Source organism: Solanum lycopersicum, chromosome 6, assembly GCF_036512215.1.
Source record: "Solanum lycopersicum chromosome 6, SLM_r2.1".
In the NCBI taxonomy this organism is placed as follows: Eukaryota; Viridiplantae; Streptophyta; class Magnoliopsida; order Solanales; family Solanaceae; genus Solanum; species Solanum lycopersicum.
The window spans coordinates 46,574,388-46,588,954 of NC_090805.1; the positions used below are offsets into that span (position 1 = coordinate 46,574,388).

At 37.4% G+C, this 14,567-nt stretch overlaps 2 protein-coding genes and 1 long non-coding RNA gene across 3 annotated transcripts; 1 reads left to right on the forward strand and 2 right to left on the reverse strand.

Annotated features, from left to right (window-relative positions):
• The first annotated feature begins 1,625 nt into the window (after positions 1-1,625).
• Positions 1,626-2,236, forward strand: LOC138349176 (uncharacterized). Its single transcript, XR_011221824.1, has 2 exons — positions 1,626-1,762; positions 2,148-2,236. It is a non-coding gene; the product is annotated as an uncharacterized lncRNA (long non-coding RNA).
• On the reverse strand, positions 2,114-9,821 carry LOC101254105 (DExH-box ATP-dependent RNA helicase DExH12-like). Its single transcript, XM_019214592.3, is given in 3 exon segments — positions 2,114-2,479; positions 3,197-4,090; positions 4,092-9,821. Coding segments are annotated over 2 exon segments (6,405 nt in total). The 5' UTR covers positions 9,630-9,821; the 3' UTR covers positions 2,114-2,479; positions 3,197-3,223.
• A 728-nt stretch (positions 9,822-10,549) lies between these two features.
• On the reverse strand, positions 10,550-13,496 carry LOC101264832 (uncharacterized). The gene is made up of 2 exons (XM_004241485.5): positions 11,441-13,496; positions 10,550-10,761 (listed from the first exon to the last, which is right to left on the reverse strand). The coding sequence occupies exon 1, from the start codon at positions 13,243-13,245 to the stop codon at positions 11,740-11,742; it is 1,506 nt and encodes a 501-aa protein (XP_004241533.1). The 5' UTR covers positions 13,246-13,496; the 3' UTR covers positions 10,550-10,761; positions 11,441-11,739.
• Between the last annotated feature and the right edge of the window lie 1,071 nt (positions 13,497-14,567).

Consider the following 14,567-nt stretch of genomic DNA (forward strand, 5'->3'; position numbering starts at 1 on the left):
ACTATTTGAAATGCACTTCATAAAAAAAATTTAATTCTCTTAACTCGAACTCAAAATCTCGGATTAAGAACACTATAGAAATCTCATCCGTCCATCACATTCCTTAACCATTTAAGGGTAAATTTCACACGAGTAACTCAACTTATGTTTTGTTGCACGAAAGTCACTAAGCGAATATCACATGATATTACTTGACTGTTTTGTAATAAAAAGTCATCCAATTTTACCTACGTTTCACATAAAGGCACGTAAATCATTAATCAAATCATCTATATATATTCCATAACCAAAAAGTACTCGAATAATTTGTGACTTCTATAATATTTACATAAAATTGAGTAACTTTTATGTAATAAAGTGAAAGTTTTAAATAAATGCTCATAGATTTTACTTGATCCCTAGGTAGTCTTGTTCTCTTCCACTTATTGGTATGTTCATAAAGATGGAAAATAAAGGGTTATGGTACGATTACTTACCAAAGTGTTCTATACATCCTTATCATAAAAGCTAATTAAGTAATTATAATTTGGAGCTATACTAATCTTAATTTTCTGTATTCAAGTAAACATATCAAAGCAAACAACTCTTGTAAAAGGATTTTAAGGTAATAATGAAAGTAATGAACAAAGTAAATAATGAGCAAAAATAAGGAAATTATTCACAAAATTCTTGAGTAAGCTATAGACTTAATAATTTCTTTAATTGGTGGAGGAAAAGACAAGTCATGTAATATCAAATGTAAAGTTAGTGGAAATTATTCACACTAAATTTCAAAGTTTAATCATTTCTTTTTACAATCTTCTTTAGACACTTTTAATACCAATCGATATTATATGCTGTATACCTTTTGTCATTTTTTTTTTCTTTTGGTGATTTGACAATGAAACACACTCGACAATGCTTTAAAGATTATTAAGCTTAGTAGAGTAGTAAGTAATCACCACTAATCCTATTTTGAGTAAGAAAAATAAATTCATCCGCAAATGTTAATAATGAAGGGTAATTACAAATTTCGAAAAGAAAAAAAAGAATTTTAAAGTCACTAATAATTAGGTCCTTCACTCATTAATCCGACCGACAAAGTGCATCAAGTTGATGATAGTCGTGGTCTAATGACCAATCTTCCCACCCGTAGCCCCTAGCCCGTGCCCGTGCCCGCTCTAAATGGAATGAATTTCTTAGTTACGCTACACTCCAACCCGAGTCCCCATAGCGTTTTTCTTGTATTGGTTGCTCCATATAAACAGTCAGAGTCAATAAACCATTAAGAAAGGTATTGTTAATGTCAGACCAATGAATATGCCATTCATAAGATGAGGTAACAAGGGAAAACACCAGTCTAACAGTTGTAGGAATGAACCAATTGATTGAATGTCTCACCAGAGTCCACACCATAAGAGTTTGTATAACCTTGGCCACCAAACGAGCCTTACATCGATCAAGAGAGTCATCAATTTTCTACTTAACCTGACAACAGTGTTATCAAAAGCGAAAAGCGCAAAATAGCTCTAAGGTCCAATGAGATTTTAAGTACAAAGCGCAAATAAAGCTCAAATTTATTTCAAATGGTGCATCTAGCAAGTCTTACTATCAATGGATCAGCTTTGTTCTCGTTCTTTTAGTTACTCCGACAGTTTTGCATTTGCTGCTCTATGTTTTATGGTCTTAAAAAGGAGTCCTAAGTGATTTAAGGGTCTCAACTGAATACAATCACATGAAAACAGATTGACTGCTGAGGCAACTGGATAATGTTCTGCAAGAGGTATCTTTTGTACATTTCTATGTTCATTCTAACCTGACCAAGTAGCTAAATATTGCCAAGATTTTATTCTAGTCCTTTTCCTTTTGCCTTTTGAAACTTACCAAAAAGGAAATATTGTAGCTTTGTTATGTAAGCTAGCAGATTAGAAGCTCATAATAGTTGATGAAGGGAAGTAAAAACTAAAGAAGGAAATAAATCTGCTAGAATTATAGTCTCCAGAAGGTAGTTGTTTTTTTTTGAACTAAAAACAAGATTAGCAGTATTCTATATACAGTCTTTTACTTTAGATTGAAAATAGACTTAATGCTCTAAATTAAGATCTATGAGTGCATTTCTCAGGTCTAAATGAAGAAATGTGAATATGATCTTATTTGTGCAAGTTCAGGTGTGAAGCATGAAAAGATAGATAGGAATAACAGAAACAGACCTCAGGCTTGCGAACCTTGAAAAACGGATGGTGGTTATCAGGTGCAACATTCCTCTGTGATATTCAGCCAATAGACAAAAAACCATCTCTCAGTTAGGCCATTCACGGAATTACCTGACAGAATGCTACATGGATCCTTGTCGTGGATCTCTTCACTTTAGCAATGAAAACACATCGGCTCTCTCCTTTCTGGCTGCCAAGTAGTCAAAACATAATAGGAAAATACCCAACTTCCAAAACCCAGGACATAGCCATTTGCCTCATGTATTGCCAACTTTATCTCCTACAGACTGGTGAACCACAAGTGATGCAGGAATCAGGTTGACTGAATAGTACAAAATGTTATAGCAGAAACAGGTACTAGATAAACCAATGAACAGTTGAAATATGCATGAAAAGGTTGGACTGTTGGTGTTGTAAAATATCAAGTGCATTATCTTGATCATAATAAGTTTACCTCAATATGTGGTAGAAAATGGTGCTACTGATATATGCACAAGCTGTTATTCAAATATTCTTTTCAATAATCAAAATTCAGGGCATATTATACAAATTCTCCTATTTTATATAGCAGATATTGATGAGTTAGCGGTCAACTATGGTGGAAAGATCATATATGCTGTTAACTGTTCGAAGCTTATCTATGTTGATTCCTTATCTCTACAGAAATATGTAAAAGTGGAAGAAGAAAAACGAAGGTAATATCTATGCTGAATGTGAATCCGTACAACTGCCTCTAGGCATAATGCAAACAGGTGAATCCTAGTGTAAGAAAGTATATTAAAATGACTAGCTTCTATTCATTAAAACAAATATAATGCCTTCAAATGGGTAGAAGAAAAGGCAGAAAAATATAGGATATGAGGTAAGTAACCATCAGCATTTCAGATCACATTCTTAAAGCTAAAAATGAACTGCATAATATTGAAGAAATTAGTTAGTGAAACAATTTAAAGTAAGATAAAACAGCACCAAGTCTCAGTAGATTGTCTATAAGTAGTAATTACCAAAAAGTAAAAGCTACGTCACTCTCTTCAACTGTCGTCTTCAGGCATTACGTCGTTTATGTCAACTGCAAAAGTGTGTTCCTCATCACAACCTAGATAAGAATCACACATGAAATAGAGTTTGTACTTCCTCGTTCCAGCTTCAGCAGGGGCGGTGAAATCAAGCTTGATCCTTGACTCCTTCTGAAGATTAACCCTCTTAATAGCCACTAGTTGGTTGCTTTTAATATCACCAACAACAAGCCACCATACTTCTTCCTTGTCTTTAGGGTATCTAGGCGCAAGCACAGGTCCAGTCTCAGATCTTCGCTCAAGACTTACCTGTAAATTCACATTGTCTCCTGCTCTCCCATTATCACCGTTCAGCACATCGTATATCAAATCAATGTATGGATACTGCTTGCAGAAACGATCAATATCCACAAGCTGTGACTCTGATATTTGCAAGAGCTCATACCTCTCATCATCTTTCATCTCCACTAGATCAAACACACTCTCTACACTCTTTCCGGGATTCTCTTGGCACTTCTTAGCCAATTCCTTTGTGACGTGTGGAAGTTGAAGAAGCTCAGAATCGTGCCCCCACATTCCTTGAGTGATCATCTGGCTCGCTTCCATTGCTAGAAGTGCTAGATTCAGCCATCCATTACTGGATATTACATCAACCATTGCTTGAAGCAACCTAGTAGCAGAAAAAAGTACCTCTTGCTGATCAGAAGCAAGATTCCCACCTAACATTTGCCTAGAGAAGTGGGCTTGTAACAGAGCATTAGCCTTGACATGAGGGTCTGTGTATTTGGGATTCCCAAAAGAGAAGTGCTGATGATTAACTAACCTTCTTATCAACTCCTCTTCACCGGGTCTTATTGGAAGCTGTTCATACTCTGTTGCTGAAAGCCAAAATTTCAAGCAAGCCCTTCAACTTCGTTGTGGAGGTCAAAGAAGAGGTAAAACGTTCTATTGTCGTGTAACTGATGTAATAATAAGATGCAATCAATCCATGATTCAGGGGTGAAAGCAAAACGTCATCTACCACAGCAACACACTTGCTTGACTCCAAGTCACTGATAGTATTCTCCACCAGCTCTGAGAGGTGATCCGAAATATGCCTGTGACTAACACCCTGCAGATTATAGTAGTTTGGATTCTGAGTGAGCCTTCTGTACATAAATGTCCATGTAAGGTAATCTACTGCATCCTGCTTGTTCTGAATAACTCCAACAACAATCTCTGTGTTGAAATTATCATGGAGATAGTGCTGTAAATGGCTCTCAACTGGGAATGCTTCATACAAGAAAGTCTTGTAGTAGTCCTTGAGTGGTGCATGACAGAGGATGACACACTTCCCCGAGCTATCTACAAGAGGTCGACTGGCATGACCCATCATCTGCAATAAATCACTCACTGGATAGTCACTGTGCACATTTTCCCTACCATCATGGTACTGCGTTCCCATAACCACCACCATCTGGGCAGAGAGGCGCACTCCCCAACACATTTTACTGCTCATTACACATACTTGAATTCATCCAGTTTCAAAGAGTGTCTTCACTATACCCTGATCTGTGCCAGACAAGCTTTCATGCAAGTAGCCCACACCATACCTTAGTGTTTCTTTCAGCACTGGCTCGTTGATTCTCTCCATAAAAGACTCCAGCTCTGTTTCAGATTTCAACAAAAACACAGGTGTGCCTTTGTTGTCCATGCTTGAGTAAGTCATCAGATCCACCGCAGCAAGGCGTGCAAGCTTCCTTGTGGGGACATACACTATTGCTGGTTTTCCTTTCATTGCATGTTGTACTATAGCAGTATACGTGAGTTTTGTGATGGCTTGCATCCTAGCCTCAAAGTTAGCAATGTCAACACCCTGAATATGTATGTCAAGTGGCACAGGCCTGACACAAGGAGCAAAGTTGAAAAGTCCATGAGATGTAGACCCAATCCATTGCCCCAAATCCTTGGTATTCGCCAGGGAAGTTGACAAAGCAACAATACGAACCTTGTTCTCTACCTGGCTTGAGATATATCGCATCCGAGAGACAATCACCTCTAGCACTTCACCGCCTTGGCCACCAATCAGGTGCAGTTCATCAACAATGAAAAGACTCACTTGCCTAACATACTTGCGCTGTTTCCAACGGTGGGATAAAGCATCCCATTTCTCAGGTGTGCTAATGATTAACTGACCCTTCTCTAACAGTTTCAAATCAATCGCCGTTTCCCCAGTTAATTCAACCACCCTCATTCCAAGAGAGTCCCCAAATCTCTTCTTCCAATCACTGTATCGCTCCTTAGTAAGAGCCTCAAGGGGAGCTATATACACTGCACGGAAAATACTATCAGGTCCTTTCTGATGATTTCTTAATATGGGAAGTTCAGCACAAATGGTCTTCCCACTACCAGTTGGAGCTGCAACCAAGACGTTGTCCTCTGAGTTGTACAAGACTGTAAAAACCTGAGTTTGAACTGGATTAAAATGCTTAAAATCTTGATAAAGCGCTTCATAAGCTGGATTCCTCAATGCAGTAACTGGTAGAGGTTGCAGGTCTAGCAACTCGGTGGGAGGAGGATACTTCTCTGGTAAAATCAGGTGCCGGAAAGGAACTGGTAAAACAGTTTGGGACCCTAGCCATCTGTCAGACACAACATGGATGAAGTATTGAGGAGGCAATGGTTCATAAATTGCAACAGTGAAGTTCAAAGTATGGTCCTCATCGATATACTGCTTCTTCAGCATGAAATATTCATGATGAAGAATTCTCTCCCTGTCGTTATCTTCTACAATAACCCAGAAGGGTTCTACATAACCATGGACCTTATCCTCCCACTGGAAATCTGGTGTCATAGTCAATTCTACCCTCAGGATAGAGCGAGTAATTGGTTGAACATGTGCTGCAAGGTTCAGCTTTGGGAATTGATGAATGAATTTGTGAAGTGTTCTTCCCTGCTTCGGGAAATGAATAAGCTCCCCTAACTCTTGTGATGAAAGATCATAATACCTCTCCCAAGCCAAATCTTTCTTTTCCAATCTCATCAAGATTTCATTTGGAATGCCATGGAATTGGCGAAGTGGTGTCTGCACACTCCACATCCTCTTACTTATCATCTTGCACCATTTCAAAGCCTTATCAGCTAATAGAGCCCATCCTCTTTTCAGAACTATCTCAAAAAGGGCTCGCATCAGACGTGCAGCACTTTGAGTTATATAGACCATGTCCGATGACAAAGACAGCCCCTCAAGCTTCAGCTGTGAAATATATGCCTGCAATAGAACATTGATCTTGGCACTTGGCTCCTCAAGACTCTCTTTTATAGGAATGGGAACACGATCCAGAAGCTTTGCCAATTCCATTTTCTCATCCTGCCTTACTGTTACACATTTGAACTCCTCACTGAGAGAGAAGAGTCTACAAAGCTCCATGTCACCAATTGTTGATTTCAAGTGCTCATTGAATGTGGAAATTGTCCCATAACTTATGTAGTAACAGCTAGCAATGCGACCCAAGTCAGTCACCTGGAAATATCCACTCTTCCTATCATACTTTATCAGGTTGTTTTTGTCCAGTAATGCAGCTGCAGAATGAACCAAGTCAGCACACCTTTCCTCAAAAGCATCTTCAGTTTTGACACCAGCAGCAGCAAGACCATAAAGACTGGGATTTCGTACCATTCGAATATAGAGGTAAGTATAGAGGATCCACTTGCATGCCTCTTTGGCATTCTGCACAGTCCCAAGGACAATCTCTGCGTTCAACTGATCAGGCAACTTAGATATGAACTGACTTTCAATAGGAAGTTGCTGATTCATCAGAGAAAGATAATATTTCAGTGAACTGTGTCCAGTTATGATGATTCCTTCTCCATAAGTGTCATATTGAGGCCTTCCAGCACGGCCAAGCATCTGCATAATATCAAGGGGACTCAGTTCGGTCCAGGCTCCTTTCTCAGGGTTGTATATCTGAGTGCCTTTTATAATGACAGTATGTGCAGGTAAATTTACACCCCAAGCTAAGGTTGCTGTTGACACCAGAACTTGCACATGTCCCTTAGCAAAGAGGTCCTCCACAAGTTGACGATCGGTCCTAACCAACCCCGCATGATGAATTGCGAAACCATATGATAAAAGATTCTTGAGATCATTGTTTTTGACAAGATCTGTGTGAGACTGAAGAATTTCTCGATTTAAACTGTCCTCCTTTAAAAACTTACCTAATGTGTCATTAGCAAGTGCAGTATCTCGTATTGCACGAGCTGTCCTTGTTGTTTCCTTCCTTGAGTGGACAAAAATAAGCACTTGCTGCTTTCCTGCCACACTGGTTACCTTCTCATAGCAAACATCATTCATCAGCTGGAATCTCTGCAACGGCTTCTTAACAGTAATTCCATTATACTGTTGAGCCAACGGGACAGGCCTGTAACTATTGTCAAAATAGAAGAGGCCTTTGTTCAGATCAACTCTCAAAAACTCTGCCACATCCTCAAAATTTGGAAGTGTCGCTGACAACCCAACCAGCCGGATATGCTCTTTCGTGGTCTCAATTTGTCTGATAGTTCTTGCAATTAAACTTTCCAAAACAGGACCTCTGTTGTCATGCAGGAGATGTATCTCATCAATTATAAGAAGTTTAACAAGCTGTGTATATGTCCGATCACCCGACTTTCTGGTTATGATATCGCATTTTTCCGGAGTTGTCACAATAAGTTGAGTTTCTTCAATCTGCTGACGAGTTAGTGACTGATCTCCACTCAATTCTTTCACAGTGACACCGTAGAGCTCCAAACGCCTGGAGAGATTGCCAACTACTTCAGCAACAAGGGCTTTCATTGGTGCCACATAGACAATCTTATAATTGTTATGATTGAAAGATCCATCTTCCTTACGGTTCAATCCAATTTGATGAAGTATAGTGAGCATAGCTACATTAGTCTTGCCAGCTCCTGTGGGAGCACACAGTAAGATGTTCTCAGGAGTAAATAGGGCGGTTTCATATACTTTACTCTGCACCCTGTTCAATTGGATCATTCCAGTGAAAGCTGGTTGTGCCCACTGTGGAAGGGAAGAGATGTTCACAAGCTTTTCTCCGGGAGCTAATGGCTTTGGCTTCAATGCTGGCACATGAACTTCCTCATAACCCTTCATATTATTCCTATATGATCCTGCTGGGAGCTCACAATTTTTATTTGTCATCAACAAACCACCCTGATGGAACGCAAGGCTGTCAAGATTGAGCAATGAACGCTGGCCCATCGACCAACCATTATCAAGATCTTCACCATCTGCATCCTTAAATCGCCTAGCTTCTTCCCTAAAGCTTTTCTCCAAATTCTTCTGTCTCTCTTTCGCAGTTTCCCTAGTAGTAGCATGCAACTGTTATAATATTGCAGCATGATCTGGCCCCAACCCCAACATCTCTTGTTCGATTTTCTTCCTCTTTTCCTGGTCTTCAGCCCTTGCGAGACGAGTACACCACACTACCTTTAGCCGGTTTCTCAGAAGATACTTGATTAGACTAAACTTGTCATATTGCAGATGCACCAGCAACTTTGTTTCCACATCACGATCATCACCACTTTCAGCAAGAATTTTAAAAACCTCTTCAGCAAGCTTTTGACTCTGTTGCGGATCAATCTGCTGCTGCTCATAAGCTTCAGAAATCTTTCTTTGAAGCCAATAAGCATCTATATACTGAACATTCAAAGCCATCCCCTGATCAGCTTCCTGCAATATTTCATCATCAATGCCACCGCTGCCCATCTGCATATTACCAGCAACATTACCTTCCAGCTGCACATACTCATCCTCTTCTCCATCATCTAGCACCACATCAAGATCACTTTCTTCTACGTCTTCTTCGTTCTCCTCAAAATCAACTGCTACACCAACATCATCATCATAAAGCACTTCATCATCACGATGACCATCACATTGATAATCAGTAATAAATCTTGCAATTGACACAAACTTATCAAATACCTTATTCGATACGGATACATTCAACACCTTCTCAATCTCCATCTTTTTCTTATCAGAATTATTGGAATAACCGTCGTTTAGCACAGCCAAAATCTCATCAGCCGCCGCACTCACAATGTTGAGAGGCTGTCCACATAATTGATGCTGAATCAAACTGAGCAAAGACTCATAAGCAGCTCTAGTTTCCTTAGTTTTCGGCTGGTAAACTCCTCCTTCCTCTGCCCAATTAAGAACAGAACTTTCTTCTCCCAGAATCCTCCGTCTCTTCTTGTTCTGCATAGTGGTCTCAGAGACAACAAATCGTTCCCGCTTCTTCTTCTGAATTTTCTCCGGCGGCGTACTCCGGTAAACACGATCTCCAAACTTTTTGGGATCAATTTTCCCAAACAGAGACTCAGCTTCACCGGAAGGTTCATGCAGCCCGGAATAACTTGTTGGAACACGATCGGAATCAGACATATTCAATCGGAACTCGGAAAAATCAAAAGTTACCGGCGAAGATTTTGTTACAGAGAATATAAAGCAATTGAGTTTTATCTAATTAGTTGTTTTAGATAATTTTGACAATAATTTCTATTTAAATATGAATTAAACTAATTATGAATTAAGATTACCAAAAGCTAAAACAGTTTAGTCTTACTAATTAAAGTGAATGTCAATTCATTCTAAAGTACTTGGAAAAGAAGTTAATTAATTGTTTGGAGACCAAGTTAGTTAGGAACCAACCTACAAATTACTTTGGGATTAAATCTAATTTAAATATCAAAATATTTACGTGGAGACGTAGTTCCCTTTTTTTATTCCTATTGTGGAGGCTTTCCTGTACATTTATGTGACAAATAAATTGTGGTAAAATCTTTTTTGAATTCCTTGTTGAATAATATTATATAACAAAAAGGATTTCTACGAAGAAATATGAGTCTGCTAGGATTATAACGTTTGAATTTGAATATATTTTTAAATAATTAAAATGGTTGTTTTTTAACAGGTGAATGTGCATCTTTTATTAATATATAAACATGATAAATTATACAATTCAAATTATTAAATATTAGAAAAATACAAATTTAATAAAATAAAATGGTTATTTGACAATATATATATATATATATTTGCTAATGATGATGGAGATGATTTGCAGTGGTATTGATGGTGGTGGTTGACGATATATTCATATTAGTTAACGGTGATTTTAGTTTTTTTTTTCAGAAAAAATACATCGAAGGTGAACCTGTTCCCTATTGGCTATTAGTGAGAATGACTATTTTTAGAATCAAAATCATTTGAGAATGACTAGGGTCCCTTATTGTTGTCGAGAAACTTGTTTTGAGAAATGATTTAAAAGTTATGGTTTAAACATCATACTGCACAACAATATATTTGTGAAACAATTAAGATTTCAAGGCTAGAAACTACTCAGTAGCCGTAACTTTCAGAACCAGCAAATTGAAAATAAAGTCCAAATGCAATAAAAGTAGAGTAATTTTGGTCTCAGTTGCCAAAGAAAGCTTGCATTGAGAGCCTATGTAGGAGATTTCTATGGACAGAAGATGTAGATACTTCAAAGAAGACCTTGATTTCATACCCAAATCTGCAGGAGGATTCAATATATCAGACATACAAGCTTGAAACAAAGCTGCAATTTGTAAGCTTCTTCGGAACGCAAGCAAAAAGAAAAAAAAGGATGTGGAATTCAATCAGGAATATCTATCTATACTATTAACTACTCAAAATTCTATCTATTTTGATTCCATAGCTCTACAGAATTATGAAAGGGGGAAATCACAACATATATACTAAATGTCAACATTTTGCCTGTTAGTTAAGAAACTTGTCAAAATTATACACTTGTTAGTTTCATTTTATCAAGCCACCAAAAATTCTGTAAGAGCAGCTTTAGTAGGCTTTTCCATGACCAAATTTAGACATGTATGTTCCTAACTTCTATTTCTCTTCTATCTGGCCATATTATATAAGAGGTTGTATAGTAACAGTGAGGTTGGGAGAACCCTATCTTGTCCCTGAGTCCTCTACAACACAAAATTGTGATCACATCTCACACAGATGAGACAACCAAGTCTCATCAAAGATGAGTTGTTCAAGTTGTTTATCCCTGTGTAAGTGATTTGACAATTACAGAATGCAGAACTATTGACAAAAAGAGAGCTACTCCGGAAATAGAGAATACCGATATAAACATAAGAATGAGAAGAATGTGCATCTCTTAAGACCTAAAGAAACATATAGCAACATGATGAGGATATTTTTACCTTCAGGTATCAAGAATTACCCAGAAAAACTTCCTATCACCTTGATTTTGAACTTCTCCTTGAAACTTTCATCACTTGAGTCCAACTTTAGCTATTGGGGCAAAAAGATCACAAGCAATTCTTTGGGAGGCGAAAGAGATGTTTCTCCTATCACCTTGATTTCAAACTTCTCCTTGAAACTTGTATCCAGTTGAGTGGAACTTAACCGCCTGTTGGGACAAAAGGATCACAAGCAATTCTTTGGGAGGCGAAAGTGATGCATCAACAGATCTTCCCTGTATATGCCTGTGATGACACAATTAATTACAGTTCACCCTGTTAGGGTGTTGGGATCCCAAGCTTGATGAGAGCAAATGGCTAGGTGGTGGTGATATATCATGGATGATACTGGCTGATCCTATTTTTTGGGAATGGATACCTTGCATGACCAATACCAATTTTCCAAACATTTCCCTATGAACTGGTGCTATCATGTCACAACGAGTCAAAACATCAAGTGAACTAACAACTCCTCTTTTAACTAGTGTAGAAAGAGCTGTTGACACCCCTCTGGAGACTATCTCCTTCCTCTCAATATCATAGTTGTCAACCACAATTAGTAGGAACTCGAGAAGAGTACGGGTAACTTCAATATAATTGGGTATAGAGTTCACCATCAAAAGAATTGCAGGCTCAATGTTCATTACATTATCAGTGGTTTCATCATAGAAAAGCCAATCATAAAACAATGCGAGCTTCAAGTTTGCTTGGACATAACTCTTCCTGCACGACGTCAATAGCCAACCAATCACAGCCCATCTGGGTAAGATATCTGGTTGCATAATTTCACTGGATGGATGAACTGAACAGCATATAAACCTAACAATGTCGGTTAAAATGACTTCACTCCCAGGTACTCCAAGGAACTTCTTAGCGAACCAAACCTGGTACCTCTTTTGGTTACCCAACTTGACATGTGTAAGCAAAAACCTCAATTTAGTTTCCATTTCAGGAGTTACTCGAAGCAAAAAGTATGAACTTGGAGTTTTTGTGTGGTAAATTTGTGAAATATCTTTAAATCCATCCACCCCAAAGTGTCTTGGATTCAATAACAAGTCTCTCCATATGGCTTTAAACTCAGGTATATGAACCAAGTCTTGCAAAAGCCTAATTAAGTCCCTCCCTATCTTCAAACACAAAAGAAATTGTTCCCTCAAAAGTCGAACACAGAATACAACCTCCATTCTCTTCAATCCATCAATCATTGGATTACTTGGAACTCCATAATGATCGGCCAATAATCGAAGGAACACATACAACCCCTTATTCAACATCAATGGTTCTTCCTCTAATAAACAATCCCAATTGGCTAAAAACAGTGCAACCATCTCCAAACACAACCACAAATTTCCCTCACTAAAATCCCCACCTACAATTTGCCTTAAAAGAGCCACCATCAATTTATCAAATCCTATAGCCAATACATTCAACATCTCTTTAGTAACCCATATAAGCTGAATTTTCACAGAGTCAACCAATTTTACATACAATTCATCAACAATCTTGACAAGCATACAAGTAAACAAATCATACCCATCAATAACAATTGCATGTAGATGCTTAATATGAACTTCAGCCAAATTGGGTTGGGAGAAAATGCCAAATATTAAAGCTTTATTCAGGTTTGAGTATTCCTCTTTTGTTAGCACTTTTAAGGTAAATGGTGGGTTTAGTTGGGGTTTAAGAAGCTCAAAAGCTTCTCTAAAAGACACTTCAATTGGATTTTCAGCTTCATGGATTCCTCTTTCAGTAATCTTTAAGGCCATTTGTAGTGAATGAATCACAATAGATGCAAGATTAAACACCAAAAACAGCTACATAAGCGTACCTTACACAATTATTTTCAGAAACAAACTTAGGACCTTGCTGATCGAGTTGTTCGGTGCTTCGCCGGGAAATCACCACCGGCGGGGATGTGACGGCGGTTGTTTAGGTACTGCAAATAGCCGTCGCCTAAGCAAACCCACATCAAACTATATTATTTTGGTCACTTTTAATTATTTCTTCCCCATTTTATTTTACTGGAGTACTAAAAATAGATTAGTTTTATTTTAACTTGTTTATTTATTTTAATTAAATAAAAGAGATTTTTTTTTTTGTTTTTTCTTCGCACTCCCCTTATTTGAAATAGTGATAATTAAATTTTAAATTTTAAATTTTAAAATATCCCACTTAAAATTAATTTAATAAAATTTACTTTCGATAAAATCTCTATCAATTGTGTAAGTCAGCAATGAGGCTTGGAACTGAATACTCAAATTATTTGTAAAGATGCTAGAGTGAAGAAAAAATGATTAAAATAGTGTTTGGATTTTTGGAAGCGATACAAAATAGAAAATTAAAAAAATTAAAATGAAAAGAGGCTCTTTTGCGTTATTATCTTTGATTTCGCTTTTAAATTTTAATTTGATAAATCGATTCACTAATATATCTTCCAATTATTTTTAAAAAAAAATCAAATCGGTATCTTTTCAATAAAAAAAACCTTCCGAACATAGTTTCACGAAAAGCCACCAACAAAAAAGTTATGTATCTTCGATTGAAACCCAATATTTGGCTATAAATATTCACCATTCCTCCTCCTTTTTTATTCACTATGAAAATTTTAAAATTATCTCTTTGGTTTCTGCAATACTTCGTATAATTGCAAAGTAAGTTTTACATATAATTTGATTAATTTTTAAGTTCGTTATACATTAGAATTTGAAATATCACATATTATACTAATATAATTTATTTAATTTATCTCGAAAGAAAATAATTATACCAACTCCAATACTAAGGAGAAAAGATAAAGTTTAATGGGACGCTGAGAAGGACCATACATTTAATAGGCTAGCCAGGCTAAATCATCCATAATTGAAGCCTCAAGAGGGGTCAAACCCTAGAGTAATAGATTTATTGTCACTTACGGGATCACTTTTTCTTTTTGGTTTTTCACTAGGTATTGAAATTTGCATTGAAGCTCTGACTAAATTTGAATCGCGCTCTGCACTCTGCAGGCCTATTTGAGGGTGACATTCCTTACAAGATTTTCTCCATACGTAGAGCTCGAATTCAAAACATTTGATTAAGGGTGAACAACTCT